Below are 25900 nucleotides of genomic sequence, written 5' to 3' on the forward strand. Positions count from 1 at the left end.
ATCTGTTAATCAGCAACAATTTGCAATGGAACTATCCTTGGATGTTGGGAAAACCCAATAAAGAACACATCCCTCCCCCCACACCCCTCAAAAAAGAAACACTCTTACCTACTGCCTGATTTGAAAGCTGGAATCGTCGTACATTTCCTGTTCAGAACAGTTTGCACTGTCTTCATAGAAAAAAAGCCCGCAAAGTAACCCGTCCCTCTGAACAGCTTGTCACCCAGCTTTTGGATACAGTACAGCACGTGACTGGAGCTGAACCCTAGTTTAGATCCATCAACACTGAGTATGCACTGAACCCATGGCCCAATACAACACAAAGCTTTTGACTTCAGGCTTTACTTGCAGAACTTATTCACCTTTTAAAGTGAGAATGTATTTGGTCCTGTAGCTGAGAACAATTCGTCTTGAGATCCTGGATGACTGTCTAGTTGCTGTAGAAGCTTGAAGAACCCTTTGCAGACTTTCCAAGGAACTATCAGGCACATGCATCAAAGGATTTTGCGATCGCAAACGGTGCGAATCGCCAAAATTGGCCGTTTGCGATCGCAAAATCTGCTTTTGGAATGCATGAAGGGTCAAGGCCCTCGCAATTTAAGAATTCGCAAATATTTGCGAATTCTCAAATTGCGATTGCATTTAAGGAATCGCATTTCGCAATTCCTTAAATGCAAGGCATGAAACTTGAAAAAATTGCGATTTCGCAATTAAGGGGAGCAAATTACCATGAGGTTGAACCTCATGGTAATTTGCGAAAACTTTGAAAAATGCACTTTTGTGCATTTTTCAAAGTTTCATGTTGTGCACACACATGCCCTAAGGGCATGTGTGTGTACAACAAATGTGCACAGATTGATTTCAGGGGTGCAGCAGGGTGTCCTTTGGACACCCCTGCACCCTTGAATTCGCATTCTCAATTTGCGATTCGCTAATTGCTTATCGCAAATTGAGAATGTCTTCCCATTCATTCCTATGGGCCTCTAGGCCCATAGGAATGAATGGAGAGGTATTCCTTAATTGCGACTCGCAATTTGCGAGTCGCAATTAAGGAATATTAAGAAATCGCAATTTATTTAGCGATTTCTTGATGCATTGCATTTTGCAATTCCTTAATTGCGATTCCTTATTTTTCACAATTAAGGAATCGCAAAATGCAATATTGATGCATATGCCTGAAAATCCTTTGGCAGTTCCCACTATATACCGCTGTTTTGGTTGGAGGTTGGCTCTGATGGAGAGATCCCTCTATGTGGGCAGCGAATGTGCTCAGAGACATCTGCTTCTCTTCAGTGACAGGTTAAAGGTCGAACACCGATGACCACGTTAAACTCCAAACATGAGATGTATTTTACCACTGGATAATTCAAAGTTGTTTTGTCCTGGGAGCCCCAAGACCATAGGACTGTATAAACTGGCCAGTTGAAGAATGTTTTGTCCACGAATGACTGGTGATTTCTAATAAATGAAACTTTACGTTTCCCTTCTGCAACACTAATCAACAACTGCCTTCTACACTACCAAAATATTTCTTCCGTTATGATACGTCTTGGTATAATCTGTTGGTAACCTGGTTTTTAACATTAAGGCAAACTATTCTCAAACGGGTTTCAGAGTACTGTAGAACTACAAGCTTCCAATGGGTAGGACTAAACAGCAAATACATAACATAAGAGCAACATGAAACACACAGTCACAATGAGTCTAATTGCCAATGAGAGGAAAGGGCATTCGAGCACTATACATTTAGGAGTAAAGTGAAAATAAATAGGTATAGGTTGCAACATTGGCATCATAAAATCAAATTAGTCATAAATAGCTGAAAGGGCAACGAGGTTACATGATACTCAACAGTCCCTTGATGTAGTGAGCCTAATAGCTGTATGACTGGACGATAAGTGGAAAAAACGCTAATCCGCCATGCAAAGCATCAGACAAACAGCTAAAACTGATGCTGGCACAACAAAGACATAAATAAGGGTTTAATATGGGTAATTAAATTCTAGTGTATTGAATGTAAAGTAGAAGGCAGCAGAGTTGTAGCACAGAAAAAGATATATATTATAACTTTATCACAGTATTAAATTTAAAACTACGAAAGCTACTAACTCCATCCATGAATTGGAGAGCAATGACATGGCATGCAGGTGGCATCAAATTAAGCAACCAAATATTACAAAAACGGTAAGAAACTGAAGGTAAAGTTGTTAGGGAAGGAGCTGTGGCATAGTAGGAGATGTTAACTCATTTAGAGAAAGAAAATAGTTTGTGTAGGGGAGGAAAAAAGCAAGGGAGGTGGGCCCGGTCAGAAGTTGTATTTCATAAGACCAGGGCTACCGGGCGTTTGCGTCTGGTGCCGAGCTGGGGGCTAATTTCGTTGATGGAGACCTGCGTGCGTTTTGAAATAAAAAAAGCAAAACAAATTTTGTTCAGCACACGCAGGTCCCAATCAACGAAATCAGCCCCCAAGCTCGGCAGCACACACAACCGCCCGGTAGCCAGTCCGGCCCTGCATAAGACAATAGGGAGAGGTAGACTTCCTTCAGAACGGGGGGAGATGGTATGTACGTAAACCGGATCCGTGACTGCTTCCCTGAGGAATCCCCATTCCTCCTCACCTAATCATGAGAAGCTATTTTGATAGTTGTTTAAGAAGTGCCCCACCTAGTAAGTAGTGTGCATGCTTGCATTACCTATTGTGGCTCGTGACATTCCAGATGAGAGCAGCGGCAGCTCATGTGTGTTTTCTATCTTCTGATTGGATCATTCAATGAGCATTTGTTCAATATGGGTCTGTGTATACCTTCAAAGATATAAGACAATAAGGCACAACCTATGCCTTTCTGGGTCGGGTCTATTTAATTTTTTCATTATAACCATCAGTATACAAATGAGTTAACTGAGATTAGTTGTATGCACATATTTAAGCAGTAATCCAGACAAGCTTCTATGGATGCAGCCCTCCTGGACCTAAGCTAGATTCCCCCCAGCTGCAAGCAGCCCCACCACCCATGCCCTGTATTATCTGCTGTCCATACGAAGAGAGCATACTGGGATTTCACTCTCTCGCAAATTGACTTTAAATGCATCCTGTGCCTCTACACCGAACCCTACTCGGAATGTTCTGATCTTTAACAGCATTGGGGGTTGGGGTTTAGGCTTGTCTGTCTATCGGTCTGCATTTGTATATCCTGCACAAGTTTATAAATAAGTCCTGACAGGCCACTATGGATGCACACCTTCCCCCTGGCGAGGAGCTCCCTCCAGACTTCACTGAAGTCACTCAGAGCTGTTCCTCCTGCACGCTCTTAGAGACAAGAAGCCAGAAATGTAGGGGAAAGGTTTTATGCACTCCCAGGGGTGGGTACCGATCAGGAGAACGGCGCAAAGTAAGCATTTCTTTAAGTGGGGAGGAAGCATGTCCATGGTCCAAGGGGGCAATTAAGGGGTCTAGCAGCAAGGAATGTCCCACGCGGCCTCCCGTTCTCCAGCCGAGCAGGAAGTGGGAGGGGCACAACAACTGAGGTGCTGGTAACAATATGATGGGGACACAGGGGGGCTTCCTCTCACCCCAGGAGCACGGCCGGCTCTATTAAAGAGGAAGTGCTGAGCACTTGACTGACTCCTGCCATGCATGCCTTCGCTCCGAGGCTGCGTTGGCAAGGGGGAGATCGGTCCTGCGGAGGGGGCGGTTGCTGGGGATGGGAACGGAAGCGATGTCTTGAGAGGTACTGCTCCATGACCATTGAGGGTCCTGTGGAGAGGACATGGAGCGCTGTCCCGGCAAATCCGCAGTGAGGGCTCAATATACAGCACCGGCTGCACCCCTCCCCTTGCCCCTTCCACCTGCCCTGACACAAGAGGCCAGGCATGCGGATTTATGGCCGTGGGGCAGGAGAGATACATTTCCCTGTGGTGCCAGATCAATATGATTAGGGTTTCGCCAACACGCAAGGTGTTTTATGAGCCTGAAAAGAGCGCGATCACTGATAATTAAATAAAGCCGGGCTATTAAGCTTATTAGGGGACAGAGCCAGCGAGGAGAGCACTATGCGGGGAGAGAGACAGGCAAAAGAGATGAAATGTACACACGGAGAGGAAACTGCTGCAGCGAGCCGGTGAAGGAAAAGGCATGAGTGAAAGAGAAACAAGCATTGGCCGCGCGGCCGTGAAAGTGACACGGCTGTGAAAGTGATCGCGATCGTATGGCGGCTGCGCGTATACATGCAAGCTTGAGGCCATCAAAAGCGTGTGGTGGCACTTTCAAAAGCCGCTTACTAAATGTCTCGCAGAGCAGCGCGGCCGTGAAAGGTCGCCACAGTGAAAGTGATCGCGATCGCACGCTGATTGCGCACGTGCACGCTCGCGTGCCCATGCAAGCTTGAAGCCACCAAAAGCCTGTGGTGGCACTTTCAAAAGCTGCTTACTAAATGTCTCGCAGAGCAGCGCATGCGCTGGCTCAGCGAGACCTAAAAACCACATCAGATATCAGCTCTAAAGAGGGTGGTAGTGTGATGCCCTTACAAGAACGGCACACGCAATCAGGCCGCCGGAATAAGCTTTCCGTCAACTGAAGTTTACAGAATGGGGGCATTGCCGATGGAAAGCTGACTGTCCGCCCAACTCTAAATAGGGCAGGCCGACCAAGAGTTTGGCAGACATGGTACTCCGTCACATTTGTGAACGAGTACTCTCTCTGCAAGACTCTAAATAAGGCAGTTAGTTCTGTGTAGGACAGCAGTAAATCACTTTCTATGATAGGAACTGGAGAGCAATACACTTGATCTTGGTGCAGGGGCAAAACAAACTACCTAGTGGTTCAAAGGTTCAAAATAAGCTTTATTCGATATTTAGACAAATATCATATAAGCATACCTTAATATATATAGTTAAAAAAAATGCATTTATATAACAAATGATCAAGTATATTTCAATTAAAAATTTCATACAAAGATTCAGAGAAAGTTAAAAAGTGTACGTAAAAAACAGATAAGAAACAAATAGGAGTAATCACTATCTCCAATTTCAATCTAAAGTTTTCCTAAATTTTATCACTAATTTTAAGAACTGTTCCATTTTGGTTGTCACCTCCTTATCTTCAAGTTCCTGTAGACGCTCGAAAGCAGTTTTACATGTCCTGATATTCCATCTCTTTAGTAAGGGTAATAATAGGGCTTTTCTCAAAATCCGGTAAAACTTACAGAAGAGGATGGTATGAATATTAGATTGTTGTGAGGTAGTGTCACAGGGACAGAAAGAGGTGATCCGTGACCAGTCATTGCATTTTGGGAATGTTACGTATCGATAAAAAGAGCCCATTCTAAATCTGGTGAGTAACATCCTTGAGTAGCACGGAAAATCTGATGATAGATATGGTTGGAGCCCCTTGTGAGGTGTCACCCTTTGATATGCCAGGATGGTGTCAGAAAGTTTTTGTTTGTTCCATCTGACTGTTTCCAGATGGGCCATTAAATTCTTTCTCAGGTGTTTTCGCGAGATATTTTCTAGTGACGAGGGATCTATGAACCACTCTTTGTGCCCAATCTCAAAAAAGAAATTTCTCACATAATTCAGCCAGTTAGATTGATTGAAATGTTTAGCCCCTTCCAAATTAAAAATGTCTTGTAGCACCTCTCTATTAAAAGCAGTCTCAGGGGTAGTCCAAATTTTATGCCAGAGAAGGAGGGGTTCAGTTTTTATAGTATCTGTTATGTACGGGAGATCCAGTTCGATGTGCATTTTATATACAGAGGTTGCCTTTGAGGCGGCGAGAAGATACCTTAAAAATTGATTTTCCAGAGTTTGTATCTGTGAGATATTTTTGTCTACGCCCCAGAGGCCAGCCCCATAGATAGCGGTAGATGCACATTTAGCTTTATATATAGTTAGTAGTTGTTTAACCGGTCTGCCCCCTATCTTTCCTGCAAAATCCCGGAGACCTCCAATCGCTCTCCTAAAAGCAAGTTTCCTCTTCTCTATTGCCGCTTTCCAGGATAACTTTCTGTGTAGACAGATTCCCAAATATGTAAAGGCCTCCACTGTCTCCAATCTTTGGTCCTCAATAAAGATGGGGCATGGTTTTTTTTTTAATCTTTTGTTACATAGCATGGTGTACGATTTTGCTATGTTCACTTTGAGGCCCCTGTCATTCATGAAAGTCGTGAAAGCTGATACTGCCTTTTGTAGGCCCATTCTGGTCTGGGATAGAATCGCAGCGTCATCTGCATAAAGCAGGATTGGAATCGGTTGACCTCCTATTTTAGGGAAGTCGCACTCGATGGTTTTCAGATGCTCGCCGATCGCGTTTATATAAAGGGAGAAAAGCAGGGGAGCCAGAATGCACCCCTGTCTAACCCCTCTATTGATGTTAAATCGTGGCGAGCACTCTCCCCTCAGTCCGTATCTCACTCTGGCTCCTGCTTCACGGTACAAGGCCCTAATGAAAAGAAATGAAACTACCTAGTGAAATTGTGTTAATGCAAACAAAGTTGCATGTGCAGTTGTATATTATATATACTTAGTTGTGAGAAAACAGCTTTCCATGAACATAAATGACATATACTAAACGTTTTCCAGGCATATTCCTGGAAAACTGACTGTCACAGTTTTCCAGGGGTACTCCTGGAAACGTGTGAAGTCTACACTCAAACATAGGCTCCAAAGTTACTTTTTTAAATTAGCCCCCCTCTGCTCCCCACTGCAATACATAGGGGGTAAAGGAACACGCTTATGGTGTGTAGCCGAAACCAGGCAGTATTGAAGATAAAACTCATGATCTCTTGTCACTTACTCCCTAGACCGATGCCTTGAGTACAGAATTCCCATGCAACGTTTTCTCAGTACATTGGTTTGAGAACAGTGTCCCCAAGCACACACTGCACACTCACTTGCTGGTTGGCCGGGGCCTTTTTGCAAAGAAATGTTGACCTCATTTAAACAAGAAAACCTTTGTTCACTTTCTACACCTGCTTGTCTCTTTCTCTGCCGATGCTCTACATTCCCAAACTCTCCCCCTGTACATCGCTCTTTTCCACTCTATTCCTCCTCCTTTCTATCACCCTTTTCCTCTTGCTCTCCACCTCTGCTTTACTCTCTGTCTTTTGTTCCAATCTTCCTAGACATCAGATCATGCTTTGGGAGAAGAAGATCCAGCTGGCTAAGGAGATGCGGTACGCCGTGGACTCAGAAGCTGGCCAGGGGGAGATTCGGGCTATGAGGGGAGAGGTCCACCGCATGCAGGTAAGAGGTTTGCTGTGTGACTCCTTTCATAATGGCACCAAACGTCCCGATATCCAAAACACAGACCACCATTTACTCCACCACTCAGTTGTACTGTCTTACAAACACCAGTGGATTTCCTCACAAAGAATGGTTTGTGGTATCACTACCAGACCTTATGTCTATATATGTTTCTTCATTCATTTCCAATTTTGAATGTATATCAACTCATATAGGCTTTCATTACGAGTTGCCATGCACAGAATCCAAACTGCACACATCAATTAACATTATTGTGCAGTAACATCCCGCCAGTACGGTGCATTTAAGAGTTAACCCTCTTATCCAAATGGGGAATAACTGACCAGACCCATTTTTAGTGGGTAGGAATTCAACATTATTTTCCCTGTTACAGTGGATTGCTGCTTACATTTACCACTTGTCTGAGAAGGAGGTAAATGAGAGCTGAAGGGCAGGTGCCGGACTAGACTGAAGGAAGTGGTGGTTAGGATGAAACAGGATGGACGGGAGAAAAGTTGCCCTGGTAGGGTGCATGCTCCTCTCTTCAGTTCATTCGTTATTATACAAGCTCTTCCTTTGTGTCAGTTATGTTGCCAGAAATGGTGACTGCTTTCTCCTTAAATTGTTGGATCTCTCAGCTGCCTCCAACACATTAGATCATCCCTCCCTGATCTACACCTTCAAAGTATCAAATGGGAATTCCTTCAGGAAGCAGCTCAAGACCTGGCTGTTCGAGCAGTGACGTACCCCTCCCCCCCAGCGCCTTGAGACCCTTCCGGGTGAGTAGCGCGCTATACAAATGCCCTGATTGATTGATTGATTGAAGTCCTTATCTGATTCTTCTCCTACCTATCCAATTGACACCTGGGCACCTGGTTCTAATCCTGCCTTTCAAGTTTGTTCACAAGAGCTCATCCAATTCCCAGAAGATCCCTATCACATTCAAAGCCCTGTAGGGCCCAATTTTGTCCACAATCATCGTTAGTTACACGGACCGCCATGGTAACCTATTAACCAATCACAGCATTATCAGCTAGATTCATGAAAGACCTGTTTTGCGAGTCTATACGATTCATAAGGAATCGCTATTACAGACTCGCAAAACGGGATTCATGTAGGAATCGCAATATTTATTGCGATTCCCACTGATTCCTTATTTGAGATTAGCTAATTGCTAATTGCAAATAAGGAATAACTCCCCATGCATTCCTATGGGCCTAAATTCCTTATTTGCGATTAGCAATTAGCTAATCGCAAATAAGATTGCGATTTCAAGGGTGCCAGGGTGTCCAAAGGACACCCTGTAGCACCCCTGAAATGTAAATTTACACAGGTGTTGCGCACACACATGTCCAAAGGACATGTGTGTGTGTAACATGCAATTGAGAAAAATGCACTAAAGTGCTTTTTTTTATTTTTTCGCTATTTACCACAAAGTCAGACTTCGTGGTAAATAGCGACCAAAAATTGCGAATTCGCAATGTAGAAATGGTTAATGAATTGCATTTAAGGAATCTCAAATAGAGATTCCTTAAATGCATTTCCTCGCAAATGTGCGAATTCTTTATTAGCGAATTTTGCATTTGCGATGATGAATCCCAAATGCAAAAATTGCACTCGCAAAGGGCCAGATTCTCAGAATCTGGCCCTTTGCTAGCGCAATTGAGCTTGATGAATCTAGCTGTATAAGTCAGCAGTATATTGATATGACCCAACTGTGCTTTAAGGCCTCTTCTGCTCCAGACATCCCATACCTCAAATACTGCCATCACCTCATTCATACCAGAATACCCAGCACCTACTTACCATATCAATCTCACCAAGACAGAATTTCTACTATTCGCCAAGAACAACAAGCAACAACAGGATGTTGAACTGATTCAAATCACAACTTTCACCCAATGACATTTTCACAAGCATTCATCTTAGACACAGACATTATTGTCAATGAACTAGTGGCGACTGGTGACATTTGAAAGTGGTGAGCGTAAAAGTCGTGAATGAGTGTTACATGGCGAGCGAAGCTAGGAAGCCCGACTATCATAAGGGGTGGTTCGGGAGATTTCTTTTAAAAGAAGAAAAAAAAGAGTGGGCAAAATATCACTTCATAATATTATCAGTAGAATTGCATGATTGTGAAAATGTAATGCTCATTTCATTGGAAAAGCGCAATCTGTGAATGACGTGAGCTACTCCACCATCCTTTAGTAATAATTTGTGACAGTGTGCTCCAAACTGCACGACCACCTGTTGCATACTACACTCTTACAGATGTCAAGCGTGAGCCTTGTGTTCTGTGAGAGTTGTTTCAGCTCATAATAACGGTGGGTTCACTTTCATTTTGGGATTGCACTGCTTCGGTAAAACTTCTATTTATTAGAGGGGAAAAAAGGATCAGGTACTAAAGAGATAAAGCGTCTTTCTTACAATTGTCACTTGTCAGGTCCTGGTCTAAACAATGTATTAAATTGATGAGATGACAGCATGTGACCAGGGCCGGCATTAGGGCAGTGCGACTGGTGCGGCAGCACTGGGCGCTGACCTGTGGCGGGGGTGCTGAATTCAGGGGGAGCGCTGTGTTTAGTAATAACTTATGATTGGAAAGATGAGTGACACTTGAGCCCGGTGGTAGCGAGAGAATCTGAGGAGACAGTCATGGTGTGTGGGGGCGCTAAATAATGCTTGTCGCACCAGGCGCCACCAGAGCTAAAGGCGGCCCTGCATGTGACTATACAGCAGTGGCTTCGCAAAAGGCAATGCAACACATTAGCAGTCCAGGGTTTTAAGTAATGCCATCATCGAAATTCAACTGCATGTGCTTACGAATGGAGTGGAAAATATTGAGTGCCAAGAACAAATGATAGTAATTATAAGAGGAAAGCACATTAAAATATGTTCTGGAGCACTCTTAACGACCAAGGACTGATAATTAAAGCAGATAAAGATGAAAAGGCAATGGTAAAAATGAAAACAGACGATTTTGCAGAAACTTACAATGTGAACAAATGGTTGCTAAGTGACATAACGGTGAATGAGGAGAGCGGGCAGGGGGAACAAGCAGGATGAAGCCATACAGGTCAGGCAGGGTGTCAGTGAGGAGGGAGGTGGGGAAGAAAAAAAATGTATGTTGTGCAGCGCTATAAACCCAGCTCTGCCTCTGACCCACGTGGCCAGCATTATATGTGAGAATTAAATGGCAGCGGGGAAATGGAGCGCTCAGCAATAATATGGCACAGCAGCGGACAGGCCTCTGGGCTAATGGCAGCTTGCCATTGCACATGGAAAGCACAAGCTTGTAGGGGGTTCAGTACAAAGGGGGTATAAGACAATGTATTGACCCAGTGGTTAGAGTTCTGCAGCTCTTCAATAAAGAAAAAAAGATCTGTGGACCTGCAGTACTACTTAAAAGTGAGACTTTTATGATGCCTGTAGGTGAAGAAGCCATGGGGGAAGCAGAAAGCTTTTCGAAGGACTTTAAATATCCCGGCCATTAGAGTTTTCCAAAAACACAATGACCTCCATCGCACTGATAGTTTCTTTTTATAAAATTGTATTTCTTGCGACTGCTGATAGCCCTCTATCTGAAAAAGTATTGATCAAAATCCGATCGAACACAAGCTTGACCTGGCTGCAGGCAAGAGCACATTCATTAATGTACCTTGAAAGTATGCTTTCTGCAGTAGCAATCCATCTCACTTGCTGTTAGCAACCGAAATCATTGAATTAGGAAGGGAGGACACCAAAATGACATGGTAACAAGCAGCCACCCTTGGACAATTCTAACTGAGGTGCCTGTTGCAGACAGTCCGACAGAGGGCACCGACAGAGCACTGGGTGGACCGTATGCCACTGATGTATCCAGGTAGACGATGGAGTTGGCCTGGTTGTTCTGTCTTTTAAGAAATTAGGCCTCACGCATTATTGAAACACCTCAGATCGTATAATAATATTTTCTACGGCCCGACCGCTTACAAAAACATAATCTAACAAAGTGAGCCATATTCGACCAGCACTAAATCATCCTTGGCAGCTTTACATACAGGAATACATATTCCCCAGTTTGAAACCTCCTTGCATAACATGGAGCCTCAGTCTGCTAAAACATTGTTTCTGAAGTTTAATACTGAACATTCTACTCTTAGCAAAATTTGCTGATAATTGGTCTAGAAATGACTTATTTACTTACTGGATCCAAGCCTCTGCAATTACGATGGAAAAAATAGCGGGCACCGCTGAAGTCAAGCGGGGCGGGTTGTGATAGCAGAGAGGCCAATTTATGTCTCCTGAGCCCAGGGCCAGCTGTAGCACTGGTGGCGCCCTGTGCGACAATGTTTGTTGGCGCTCCCAATGACCACCTCCGCCACGGATTCACTCTCTACCACCATTTGACAGTGCCCCACAAGTCTCCATAACCACTGTCTCTTAGATTCATTTAGTTTGATAGCGCCACAGAACACTTTACATCACACACGCATTGCACAGAGTCAATCATTGGTGTGTAAATCAGTATATAGGAAATGTTACATAAGACAGAGGCCTACAAGGAGCAGGTGTCACATTTCATCCATACTGGTAGGCAGTATAGTTTAAGAGTCCTTGGACTGAAAAAGAACAAATTCAGAATTTAAAATGTAACACCATTGTTAGGGGTTCTCTTTAATAATAAGAATTGATTTCTACCCAAATGGACGGCAGTTAATAGCTCACTGCTCTATATTAGGATTTTAACTTATAAACTGCATGTAACAAAAGTATCTCTGACAAAAGCTTTAACCCATTGATCTATTTATATTATATGCAGTCTGTGATGTGAATGGGACACGATCTTTGCAGCAGGCATATTAACACTCTGAGCTATAATGAGTCAAAACTTTCACTAGAAAAAGCTCTGGTCTCTCTCCAAGAAGAACATTAATCACCGGAGTTGTCATTTCTTTTGATGCTTGAAAATTGCTGGGACAATGTATGCGGCATCAGATGCTTTTAAAACGATGAACATGGCGCCCCAAGTCAGTGCCCGGTGCGGTGGCACCGATCACTCCGCCCTAGAGCCGGCCCACCTGAGCCAAACCTAACGCTGCTTTCTTTCATCAAACTTCACAAAAGAGAAAAGAACTAGCTGGACATTCAACCACTATCAAACACAGCAAGACCAAACTATTAAATTAATGATCCAATGATTTAATCATATCAATATTTAAATATTTTTGTTATGTCCACAAAAAGATTTTTTGGTGTTGGATAAGGAACAACAATGCACACTTCTCGTTATTTACAAAACATATACGAACCGCACATTATATTTCATCTACAATTAGACATAAATGAATTTAGACAAAAATCCACATTGCACAGAAAAAAACATACAATGACTTTCAACATTGACATGTAATCACAAATATATACAAATATACTCTGCTGCCAGTCATATGCAGAGATCAACAACAGCTGCCCAAAGCCTATGGTTCAGGGCAACCACCCAACAGGGATATATTTTATAAGCTACCTTTTTAAAAATAATTTCTTCAGTTGCTGTATTAATTCAAACACATAGTCCCCTGTTGGTGAACAAGGTGCCAACGTGTTTCGAAGCCCTTTAAGTCAGGGACTTCTCCTCAGGGCCATGACTGGAATTCTTTGAGTTTGAGGCTCTTTATATAAATGGAGGGCTGTTGTTCATTTTCAAGGTGATTTCTTGGACACTGCACAACCTGCATTGCAGATCGATTACTCATACTCTTGCGGTGTGCCTTCATATTCCTATTAGGTGGCGAGTGGTTTTCTTTACTATGACCTCCGTCATGAAACCGGGTTGAAAGGCGGAAATAGACGATAACAAACAACTGATTCAATCTTTGTCTTCAATTTTAAAACTCCTAAGGGTGCTCTCAAAACGGGCTTCATCAGTAACAACATCGGTGAATGAATTCTTCTTCAGGAATCATTTTATCAAACAGCATGGAAACAGTGCCTGGGATTGGCTCGATTGGGCAAAAGCAGCACTCCTTAAGAGACTGAGGGGTTGCAGCTGCAGCCCTTACCCCTTACTACTGTTGGACATAGGAGAAGTCTCAAGTGTGCATGTTGGGTTGGAGGCAGAAAGGCACCCAGCCAACCAGACATGCGCACTTTACTACAAACCAAGCCTGCTGTGAAGTCCCACCCAAGCCTGCATGCCCTGTGCTGTCACTCATTCGGATTGGCACCCCCCTTGAAATGAAAATATCACGGGCGTCCGGAGGTAAAAAAAAAACCCATAAAGTTAATGATTTACTACTACTGGAACCGAGGGGATATTGAAATGAAATGAAATGAAAAATTGCACTTATATAGCGCGTAACTACACGGAGGCCTCGCAGCGCTTTAGACTGATTGTTTGTGGCGGGCTCAGGGTAGATCAGCACGTTTTTGCGTACAGGTGCGTTTTTAAAACCTTTCTGAAGGACATCTGATTATTGTTCTCTCGAAGAGAGAGGGGGAGGGAATTCCAAAGTTTGGCCGCGGTATGGGAAAAGGAGCGACCACCCTAACGGGCCTTGTTAATTTTGGTTGTGGTTACAAGCTGAAGAGAACTAGAGCGCAAGGCTCTGGACGGTGCGTAAGGCGTAATCACAGGGTGCAGAATTTCCGGGCCAGTGCGATGGAATGATTTGTGCACTATGCACATGGCCTTAAACTGTACTCTGGCCGCCACTGGGAGCCAGTGAAGCTCTTTCAGAGCTTTCTTGGCTGACTGCCAGCGGGGGATGTTATACAGTAGCCGGGCGGCACAGTTTTGTGTAACTTGAAGCCTGTGGATAACTGCTACCGGGGCTCCTATATAAAGGGCGTTCCCATAATCCAGGCGAGAGAGAATCAGGGCCTGGACCATGACTCTCCTAGTCTGGAATGGGAGCAGAGGGAGCACCTTGCGGAGCATTTTCATCAGCCCAATGCAGGTGGAGGCAGTTTTGGTAGCTTGGGCTGAGAAATCAAGCGCCTTGTCTAACCAAATTCCAAGGCTCTTAATCTGAGACTTTGGGGGGGGGGGGCAGGCCGAGACATGGGGGCCAGATGGATGCAAGGGCAGATGGAGGGGGGTTGCCCAACAGCATAATATCTGATTTTTCCCCGTTGAGCTTAAGACAGGAAGATTGCATCCATCTGGCAACAGCCTCTAGACAGGGACCTAAGGTGGAAGACGATCCCTCGGAGTGGTCAAGAGAGACCACCAGTTGGGTGTCGTCTGCGTAGGTAACAATACGCACACCAAAGGGATGGACTATCCTTTCCAGAGGTTCCATGTAGGCATTAAAAAGAGTGGGGCTCAGGGAGGAGCCCTGGGGAACCCCACACCTAAGTGGATGCTTAGGGGAAACTGTCTCGCCCTCAAACACCTGGAAGAATCTGTCATCCAGGAAGGAGGTAAGCCATTCCAGGGCCGCACCCGACACGCCCAAACCACTCAATCGTAGTAATAGTATGGCATGGTTGACCGTGTCGAATGCGCCGCTGAGGTCAAGTAGTATGATGGCGGCCTTTCCTCCCTGGTCTAGCACGGCTCTGGCTTCTTCCGTCACTGCCAAAAGAGCAGTTTCAGTTCCGTGCCGAGGACGGAACCCTGTCTGAGAGGCACGAAGCAGACTATTGGATTCTAAATAGTCCACTAAGATGTTGTTAATGTGCCTCTCAAGCAGTTTGCTCATCCAAGGAAGTAAGGAGATGGGGCGATAGTTGGCCAAGTTGTTCTGGTCCAGTGTAGGCTTTTTCAATAAAGCTCTAACCATCGCGCACTTCCAAGGAGGTGGAACGGATTTGGAGGTGATGGAAGCATTATGGACATCCAGAATGACCGGACGGATGACGTCCATGACCCTAATAGGAGTCAGAGGGGGTGCTTGGTCGTTCGGGGATCCCGAGGTGATCTTAGGGATCAACCTGTCTAATGTGGAGAGGTCGAGGAGTGGAAATTTGTTGAGCAGACAGGGATGGTTGGCAACAGTGGTGAAGATGGGTTCTGTGGCATCATTACCAATGGTAAATGAAGAGTAAATGGCCTGGATTTTCTGGGAGAAGAAAGTGGCAAGATCGTCACAACGGGTTTGTGCGCCGTCTGGTGATGGACGCTCAGAGGAGGGAGAGATTAAAGACTTCGCTATTTTAAATATTTCCTTCGGGGCGTTAGCGGCCAGGTTAATTTTTGACTCGTAGAAGTGAGATTGTGTAGCTTTTATTTCGTTTTTATAGAGCTTTATGGCGGCTATAAAAAATGTAGGGGGTCGACGCTCCAGTTCCCTAGGAGGGCAGGCGCACCTGCAAGCAACACATAACCGAACAAAGATGTCCTGGAACCATTCCTTCCAGAAAGTAACTTAAAAAAAGCCATTGAAGTAATCATACTCTCGCATCTGGATGGTGGCAGCACCCCATTTCACATCCTCACAGACTATGTATTGGTCCCCTTTAAGGGCATCCTACACACCACAGCATGCCTTATAAAGGGCCTGAAGGAATATGAACTTGGCTGTTCCATCCTGATGAAACTTAAAGTTGGCAGTGTGTGCCCAGACATGGGTTCCTTGCTCACTTTGCCACTATATTCAAGCTAGCCTGGCTGATGAGGGGTGTTACCCCGAAACCGGTCCCAGGATCCTTGTTTCGGTTCAGAGAAGACCTTGCTTGGCAGTTCGGGCACGACTGTTCTCATGAGGCACAGTGTCAAGACAGATTTGCATATGGCTGGGTCTGAACTGAGGTGGCAAAGTGAGCTAAAGAATGATGATGGATTGAACCCAGATCTGTGGCTGGGAGTGAGTGTATGAAAAGTTTCAGTGTTCTGTCCATCATCTTCTTGTGTTTGCTTTCCTAGGAATTGTTGCCAGGGTTGACTCTGAGACTCCCACCTTTTCCGGGAACTGGACCCAACCCCTGCTGAGATAAAAGAATTTTACAAGGTCATGTGCCATGTATTTGAGCAGACCGACCCCTTCAGTGCACCTTTGGGCCCTTAGGATTCAGAGGGGGGCCCCATCGCGTTCTGCTCCAGTGGCTCCGGCCTCAGCTCTGATGGACCCCAGTGGATCTGGATCCGAACCGGGGTCAGTCATGCCACAGCAACGTCACCCAACATCGGCCCCTATGCTAATGATGCCGACACCGCTGGTGCCAGCTCCATTTACATACACAAATCCGATTTCAGAGCCAGAACGCCGTTGAACAACACCGGTTCCGACAGGGCCCATGGGTCGGTGCCTGAGCCCTATTTTGAAGGGCCAGGCTTTAGGGAAGAATGGGAGGGGTCACCGGACCCTTTGGAATACCAGTTCGATGGCTAGGAAATGGACTGGTGTGAAGGTCTCAGGGATGCCAGTGGTCTAAACACAGCCCCAGATACTGGTATGCTATCTCCTCTACCATGGCTAAGGAGGAGCATCTTATTCCATGGTGGTGAAGAGGGCAGCTGAGGTCTTGGATTTCGAGTTGCCCTCGGTGGCAGTCAAGACTAACATCTTCACAGAAGTGCTTCAGCCGTGAGCTTCGTCTTCTGAACCCTTGCTCTCTTTTTAATAAAGCACTTATGTATGGATGTTCTACTGGCAACCTGGTCCGAACCCAGCACAGGGGCATCTATGAACAGGACAGTTGCCTGCTGCCACTGCCCAGCAGCTGGGGACTCAAGCTTCCTTCGTCAAAACCCAACTCCTGAGAGTTTGGTAGCTCAAGCCTCTACGTTTCATGACACATTCTCTGCTGTAGACAGAGACAGGGAATCTAAGAGGCTGGACAGCTTGGGGGAAGTAGATGCTTTCTTACTGGCCTTGCAGTCAGTCAACACCGCATGCTTATTGGGCTGCTCCTCCCACACTCTGTGTTACACGGTTGCGCAAGTGCTGCCACAGTGCCGGAGGAGGCCCTGGCCATGCTCTCCCAAGTGATCAAGGATGGGAGAGATTCAGCAAAGTTTATCACTTGGTGTGGTTTGTATACGACTAACTCGCTGGGCAGAACGGTTTTGACGACATTGGCGTTTAGTCGCCACGCCTGGCTGAGAACATCTGACTTCCCAGGGGATGTTCAAGCTTCTCTCATGGACATGCCCTTTGATGGCAACCATCTCGGAGACAAGGCAGACACAGCACTGGAGCGCTTCAAGGACTCATGGACTACGGCCAAGTCCTTGGGCCTCTCAGTTTCCCTGCGTCAACCCCAGTCTGCCAATCACCCCTTTCATGGCTATGGACAGGGTTTTCAACTGCGCCAACCCTACTCCAGCCACCGCCCCATGCAAGCATCCCAGTCTGTGCGGGAAAGAGGATGCAGTTCATACCGATCCCGTGGGTCGGGTAATCAGAGGTCCGCCACAACCACCAATCCCCCTGCAGCGCAGCATCTAAGCTCTCCTAATCTTGTCCTACAAGATCATGGGCGGCCAGTTTGTGGCAGAATTAGCTATCATCTCCACCACTGACAGTCCATGACATTGGATAGGTGGGTTTTACAGATTATTCACAGGGGCTACTCCCTTCCAATCGAATCCTCCCCTCCCCCTTTCCCTCCATCTCATGATCAGCTGATGGAGGATCATTAGTCCTTGCCCTGCGAGGAAGTCATGGCTTTCTTGGCCAAGGGAGCCATAGAGAGGGTTTCGGGGTCAAAAGTAGGCAGTGGTTGCTATTCCCGCTATTTTCTGATTCCCAAAAAGAACAAGGGGCTTCGTCCTATTTCAGATATGAGAACCCTCTCAAGAAGGAGATGTTCAAGATGCTCAGTTTGGCTTCGGTATTGTCTGCCCTGGACCCAGGAGACTGAATGATAACATTGGACTTGCAGGACGCCTGTTTTCCTATTCCGCCCTGCTACCATTGGTGCTACCTGCAGTTTATGGTAGGCCATAAGCACTTTCAATTCATCATGTTCCCCTCATGTTCCATCATGTTCTCCTTAGGTCTTACCAGCATATATAGATATATATATTACTGTATTGCTTTGCCTTACCAAATAATAGGAAATACAGCACCCCCACAAAGAGGCACTCACACAGTAAATAATAAATAAAATAAAACAATAAAAATACCTGTCTGAGGCCTGGGAAATTTAAAGGTAAGGAATCTGCGGCTAGATATTGCCTCCACTAGGAAATACTTTACCGAAGGTAAGTAACTTGTGATTCATGTAGGAATTTATATATATATTATATATTTATCGTAGTATATATTTATCATAGTAGTAGCTCTCACTATTTTTTAACCACAGTTGATGGTGAATTCCATAGACCGCATGACGGATGTCCGCGCATTTACACAAGTACCTCCTAATTTTAACATTGGTTACATTTTATAAACATTGGCGTTTCGCATAGACACACTCACGCACAGACGTGCCGAGTCTGAATGGTCACGATTAATGATAACTCGAATAGCAGTCAATTTCACAGTCAATCTAACCCTTATTGGTGCGGGTGTTATGTAACACTGTCCCTGTCTGCAATTGCATGCAATTTACCACTACTTCAATATGGAAGTATTTCGCTGATACGTCTGTATACCGTTTTTTGAGTTTAACTTTGTGTCCAGGATCCACACGATGTTGGCACATGAAGCCTTAGCGCTGTCTGTCTTCATACTGGAAGTCTGTTCATTATGTCTGTGACATTTGGCTAGTACTATGTAAAGCACTTGCTTACTTCCAGCAGTAAAGCAGAGCTCGACTACTTCTATCACTTGTATATAATGCACCCATTCACAAGCAACACGTTGTGTGATCAAGGCCGAATGTCTGACTGCCGAAACGCGTCATTTGGACGTTGATGTGTGAATAAAACCATCAAACCTACATCCTTGCCTTTGGAGTCTGTGCCCGTGTGTTGCGCCGCTGCTGTAGCTGCTGGGACATTTCTGGGATTTCGTGTGTGTGTATATATATAATATATATATATATATATATATATATATATATGTATATATGCCAACACACACGGTCCACATTCGCAGGTCCGTTCCACAATGAAGGGCACACTCAGCAATTACTCCGTCGTTTTAATGCCAAAGTTTATTATTTTTGGCGCTGCATAAACAAATCAACAAACGCGTTTCGGCGATCCCGCCTTCGTCAGTGTCGATCAGTGAGCGTTTTGAAACAGTTTAAATAAAGTTACATTGTAACACAATCACGTGATAAAAATAAACATAAAAGAAGGCACAGTGATTATTATCCATTACTGTGGGGGCCATCTTGGAGTGTCCAAGAAATGCTTGCTACGATCACAAACATCTATTCAAAAACATAAAGGAACAGATTATAGTTCCTATACTTTATAGGTATTATATATATATATGAATTGCAATTACAAATCTATTGCATCAGTTATAGATTACGTGATATGGTGGCTTTACTTGTTAAATCACAAGATTGTTTTGAAAGCGCTATTTTTCACTTCAAGTGGCCCATATTTGTGCCAGCTAATCTCATATTTCTTAATCATATTAAGCCCTGAATGGGCGAAATTTTGAGATCTAAGTTGTTCTTTTAGCGAGAGAGGTGTCAAAACAGGTTCAGTCATATAGCATTGTCTCTCAGCCTATGTGAATCCACATTTCCTCCTCATTATTCAGACCTACCGGGGCCTTGGTCTGTAGCATGATAATGTATTTGGATTCTAGGATCCTGAGTTTCCTCACCCAGTCCCCCCCACGCTCTGACTTGGTTAGTTGGTCAAGGATGAAATAGGAGAGCAGATTACTATTACTGTGATGCATCTGCTCATAGTGGCGAGCTACTGGATAGCTCTGATCCTTGGTGGTGATCGCCCTCATGTGTTCCAGCACTCTTAACTTCGTCTGTTTAATTGTGCTGCCCACATATTTCCTGCCACATGGGCACACAAGGCAGTAAACTGTGAACTCTGAATGACAGTTCAAGAGTTTGGGGATGATCTTATTTGGTTTCCCTGGTACCTCGTATTCCTTCACCTTCCTTGAGTTTTTACAGGCCTTGCACTTCATGCAGGGGTAGAACCCCATAATCGGGGTCTTCCTTTTCTGTTTGGGGTCATGGTGGCTGCTCACTAATAGATCTTTCAGGGAATGTCCTTTCCTATATGTAACTAGAGGGTAGCTTGATATTAATTTACCCACTGTGATATCGGACTGTAATATATTCCAGTTCCGTTTTAGGATCTGAAATACTTCTGGTGACTTTTCAGTAAAGTTGGTTATCAGTCTCACCTTTGTATCTTTCGATTTCGCCCTGTCTATTAGTAGTTCATTCCTGGTTACAGTATTACTTCTCAGTTCTGCTTCTTTCAGCACACCTTTACAATAGCCCCTTTTAAGGAACCTCTGCCCTGATTCTGTTCTGGCTCTGGCAAATTCCTCCTCAGTGGAGCAGTTTCGCTTTATACGCAAAAATTCTCCCAGGGGAATATTATTGACTACACTTCTTGGGTGGTAGCTTCCGGCATGCAGGATGGAATTCCCTGCTGTCGGTTTTCTATACAGGGATGTCTCAATCTTATCTCCCTGGACATACACTTTTAAATCTAAATAATGCACCTCTTGCTTGCTTATATTGCTGGTGAATTTCAGATTAAGTTCATTGTCATTGAGAGTCTCGATGTACCGTTCTGCCTCAGTTTCAGTTCCACGCCATACTATGAACAAGTCATCAATGTAAGGTGTCCATAAAACTATTTTTTCCACCCATTCTTTGTTGTCATCCGCCCAGGCCACGTGCTCCTCCCACCAGCCCACGAAAAGATTCGCGTAGCTGGGGGCGAAGCACGTTCCCATCGCGGTCCCCTGTTGTTGCAGGTATAGCTGTCCTAGAAACAGGAAAATGTTATTTTTCAAACAATATTCTGCAAGTTCAATTAGCATACAGTTATGTGACCTGTACTTCAGTGCCCTCCTATCAAGGAAGTATTTCATCGCTTTCAATCCATCCTCATGCTTAATTGAGGTATATAGGCTTGTTATGTCCAATGTTATTAGTACAAAGTCTGCTTCCCAGGCTATGTCCTGAATAAGTCTCAAAAAATCTTTTGTGTCTCTAAGATACGAACTCAAGTCTCGTACCAATGGGGCCAGGAAATTGTCAATGTACGTCGAGGTCTTTTCCAGAAGGCTTTCCTTAGCCGATACAATCGGGCGGCCAGGTGGCCAGATTCTGCTCTTGTGAACCTTAGGCAGGTGGTAAAAGGTTGCCAATTGCGGATATTCACATTTCAAATTTGTCCAGTCTTTGCTGTCCATTATCCCTTTCTCTTTCCATTTAGTAATCAGAGTATGAAAGTTTAAGATGCTTTCATTGAATCTTTCTCTTTTCACTGGGGAATAGTGTTCTAAATTCTTTAATTGCAATAGTGCCTCATCCTCATATTGTTGTTTATTGAGGATGACCACGTTACCACCCTTGTCACTTGGCTTTATCACAATATTTTGATCATCTTTCAGACCCTTGATTAGTGTCCAATCCGTTTTACTTAGGTTCCGCCGCATTCCATTGAATTTCTTTTTTTGTAGGTCCTTGATTTCCTCTATCACCACTTCTTGGAACGTATCAATGGCATCATGCGTGGCTTTGGGAATAAACTTTGAATTGATGTTCATCTTACTTTTGCATCCGAATTGTCTGATGCCCTCTTCTTCCAGCAATTGTGTCAATTCTGGTGTAGGTTCCTCTTGGGAGCTTGCCTCATCTGATAATTCTCGTGCTACGCGCAAGACAGCAGTATCCCTGCCTGTCAGTGCATCTAGAGCTGCAGATTCACCGACTGCTGAAGGCAAGCTCCCAAGAGGAACCTACACCAGAATTGACACAATTGCTGGAAGAAGAGGGCATCAGACAATTCGGATGCAAAAGTAAGATGAACATCAAATCAAAGTTTATTCCCAAAGCCACGCATGATGCCATTGATACGTTCCAAGAAGTGGTGATAGAGGAAATCAAGGACCTACAAAAAAAGAAATTCAATGGAATGCGGCGGAACCTAAGTAAAACGGATTGGACTCTAATCAAGGGTCTGAAAGATGATCAAAATATTGTGATAAAGCCAAGTGACAAGGGTGGTAACGTGGTCATCCTCAATAAACAACAATATGAGGATGAGGCACTATTGCAATTAAAGAATTTAGAACACTATTCCCCAGTGAAAAGAGAAAGATTCAATGAAAGCATCTTAAACTTTCATACTCTGATTACTAAATGGAAAGAGAAAGGGATAATGGACAGCAAAGACTGGACAAATTTGAAATGTGAATATCCGCAATTGGCAACCTTTTACCACCTGCCTAAGGTTCACAAGAGCAGAATCTGGCCACCTGGCCGCCCGATTGTATCGGCTAAGGAAAGCCTTCTGGAAAAGACCTCGACGTACATCGACAATTTCCTGGCCCCATTGGTACGAGACTTGAGTTCGTATCTTAGAGACACAAAAGATTTTTTGAGACTTATTCAGGACATAGCCTGGGAAGCAGACTTTGTACTAATAACATTGGACATAACAAGCCTATATACCTCAATTAAGCATGAGGATGGATTGAAAGCGATGAAATACTTCCTTGATAGGAGGGCACTGAAGTACAGGTCACATAACTGTATGCTAATTGAACTTGCAGAATATTGTTTGAAAAATAACATTTTCCTGTTTCTAGGACAGCTATACCTGCAACAACAGGGGACCGCGATGGGAACGTGCTTCGCCCCCAGCTACGCGAATCTTTTCGTGGGCTGGTGGGAGGAGCACGTGGCCTGGGCGGATGACAACAAAGAATGGGTGGAAAAAATAGTTTTATGGACACGTTACATTGATGACTTGTTCATAGTATGGCGTGGAACTGAAACTGAGGCAGAACGGTACATCGAGACTCTCAATGACAATGAACTTAATCTGAAATTCACCAGCAATATAAGCAAGCAAGAGGTGCATTATTTAGATTTAAAAGTGTATGTCCAGGGAGATAAGATTGAGACATCCCTGTATAGAAAACCGACAGCAGGGAATTCCATCCTGCATGCCGGAAGCTACCACCCAAGAAGTGTAGTCAATAATATTCCCCTGGGAGAATTTTTGCGTATAAAGCGAAACTGCTCCACTGAGGAGGAATTTGCCAGAGCCAGAACAGAATCAGGGCAGAGGTTCCTTAAAAGGGGCTATTGTAAAGGTGTGCTGAAAGAAGCAGAACTGAGAAGTAATACTGTAACCAGGAATGAACTACTAATAGACAGGGCGAAATCGAAAGATACAAAGGTGAGACTGATAACCAACTTTACTGAAAAGTCACCAGAAGTATTTCAGATCCTAAAACGGAACTGGAATATATTACAGTCCGATATCACAGTGGGTAAATTAATATCAAGCTACCCTCTAGTTACATATAGGAAAGGACATTCCCTGAAAGATCTATTAGTGAGCAGCCACCATGACCCCAAACAGAAAAGGAAGACCCCGATTATGGGGTTCTACCCCTGCATGAAGTGCAAGGCCTGTAAAAACTCAAGGAAGGTGAAGGAATACGAGGTACCAGGGAAACCAAATAAGATCATCCCCAAACTCTTGAACTGTCATTCAGAGTTCACAGTTTACTGCCTTGTGTGCCCATGTGGCAGGAAATATGTGGGCAGCACAATTAAACAGACGAAGTTAAGAGTGCTGGAACACATGAGGGCGATCACCACCAAGGATCAGAGCTATCCAGTAGCTCGCCACTATGAGCAGATGCATCACAGTAATAGTAATCTGCTCTCCTATTTCATCCTTGACCAACTAACCAAGTCAGAGCGTGGGGGGGACTGGGTGAGGAAACTCAGGATCCTAGAATCCAAATACATTATCATGCTACAGACCAAGGCCCCGGTAGGTCTGAATAATGAGGAGGAAATGTGGATTCACATAGGCTGAGAGACAATGCTATATGACTGAACCTGTTTTGACACCTCTCTCGCTAAAAGAACAACTTAGATCTCAAAATTTCGCCCATTCAGGGCTTAATATGATTAAGAAATATGAGATTAGCTGGCACAAATATGGGCCACTTGAAGTGAAAAATAGCGCTTTCAAAACAATCTTGTGATTTAACAAGTAAAGCCACCATATCACGTAATCTATAACTGATGCAATAGATTTGTAATTGCAATTCATATATATATATATAATACCTATAAAGTATAGGAACTATAATCTGTTCCTTTATGTTTTTGAATAGATGTTTGTGATCGTAGCAAGCATTTCTTGGACACTCCAAGATGGCCCCCACAGTAATGGATAATAATCACTGTGCCTTCTTTTATGTTTATTTTTATCACGTGATTGTGTTACAATGTAACTTTATTTAAACTGTTTCAAAACGCTCACTGATCGACACTGACGAAGGCGGGATCGCCGAAACGCGTTTGTTGATTTGTTTATGCAGCGCCAAAAATAATAAACTTTGGCATTAAAACGACGGAGTAATTGCTGAGTGTGCCCTTCATTGTGGAACGGACCTGCGAATGTGGACCGTGTGTGTTGGCATATATCACGCATCTCACCGTGCGTGAAGGAGGCACCCAAGGCTAAGAGGAGCGACGGATGGTGAAAAGGCGTGTTAGGATATATGTATATATATATATATATATATATATATATATCCCAAGAAACAAAACAGGGTCCTGCTGAGATCCTTTCTCCCAAGCCAGGTGGCGCAAAAATATCGGCGGACCACAAAAGCCGATTCAATATTCAATTGCAAGGTTGCTTCAAAGCAAAGAGTTGCGCACTCAGGATTCCGTATTACCAGATGGTTTTTTAGGTCTCGGAACTGCGAACAGATTGCGAAGCAATCTGTCGTTCCGAGACTCTATTGTGATCATTCTCGGTTTCAAGGAGTCAAGGGAGACAGACAAGTGAGGTGCACGCGCAACCTTGGAACTGGGATCAGGTCGCGCGCGCCTCCTGTCTCCCATGGCTCCTTGGAAGCACACAGACACGCACGCACACACACACACACATACAGCCCCCCCCCCGCCGCGCACACACACATACAGCCCCCCTCGCCGCCGCCAGTGCGCATACACACACAGAACCCCCCCTTACACACACAAATCTCCTACCTCGTCTCGGCTTGTCATCGCGCTGCCTTGCCCCCGCTCCTCTGGTGCGCGCGCACCACTGGTTTCTATTCCCGCGTCGGCCGGTTTCGATTCCGTGCTCGTGCTTGTTTATGTTGCGTCTGTAGCATGTTAACGTACTTTATGGGATTAAGTTTCACCGATACGAGCGTTATTTCTGAGATGCCTGAGGCACTCGGTACCTGTCAAGGCTTGCACTGAAGGGAGCTTAGTGCTCCGGTGTACATTCTGGGAGGTGTTGGACACACCTAAAAATTCTTTGTCTTTTTGGTTTTCACTGCGGTTGTAAACGCAGCACCATCATGATTCGAAAATTAGGTTGCGATTGTTACGAGCGTTTTTCCTTTCTTTACTGGCTTTTAGAAAGACATATGGAATAATTACTGTCGTAAAAAAGTTTGTTAGATGTGCGACTAAATAGTACATCCTTCGATATGACAGCGTGCTTTGCATTTCTTGTAGAATTTTGAAGTCCAATGGTAACTACAGCTGTGAGTCATTGATTGGGACTGATCGTTCACCAGAGTGCCTGGCATAAATCGTGTCACAATATTTTTTTCTGGTTATTTTTGCCTGT

General features: G+C 44.5%; 1 protein-coding gene across 2 annotated transcripts in view; it reads left to right on the forward strand.

Annotated features, from left to right (window-relative positions):
- CCDC40 (coiled-coil domain 40 molecular ruler complex subunit) overlaps positions 1 to 25900 on the forward strand; it is an 808572-nt gene that overhangs the window by 655575 nt on the left and 127097 nt on the right. For both annotated transcript variants that reach the window (XM_078654053.1, XM_078654054.1), the window contains one exon: positions 7119 to 7239. In XM_078654053.1, coding sequence (XP_078510179.1) covers positions 7119 to 7239 — 121 coding nt within the window. The remainder of the gene's footprint in view (positions 1 to 7118; positions 7240 to 25900) is intronic.

Source organism: Lissotriton helveticus, chromosome 7, assembly GCF_964261635.1.
Source record: "Lissotriton helveticus chromosome 7, aLisHel1.1, whole genome shotgun sequence".
Lineage (NCBI taxonomy): Eukaryota > Metazoa > Chordata > Amphibia > Caudata > Salamandridae > Lissotriton > Lissotriton helveticus.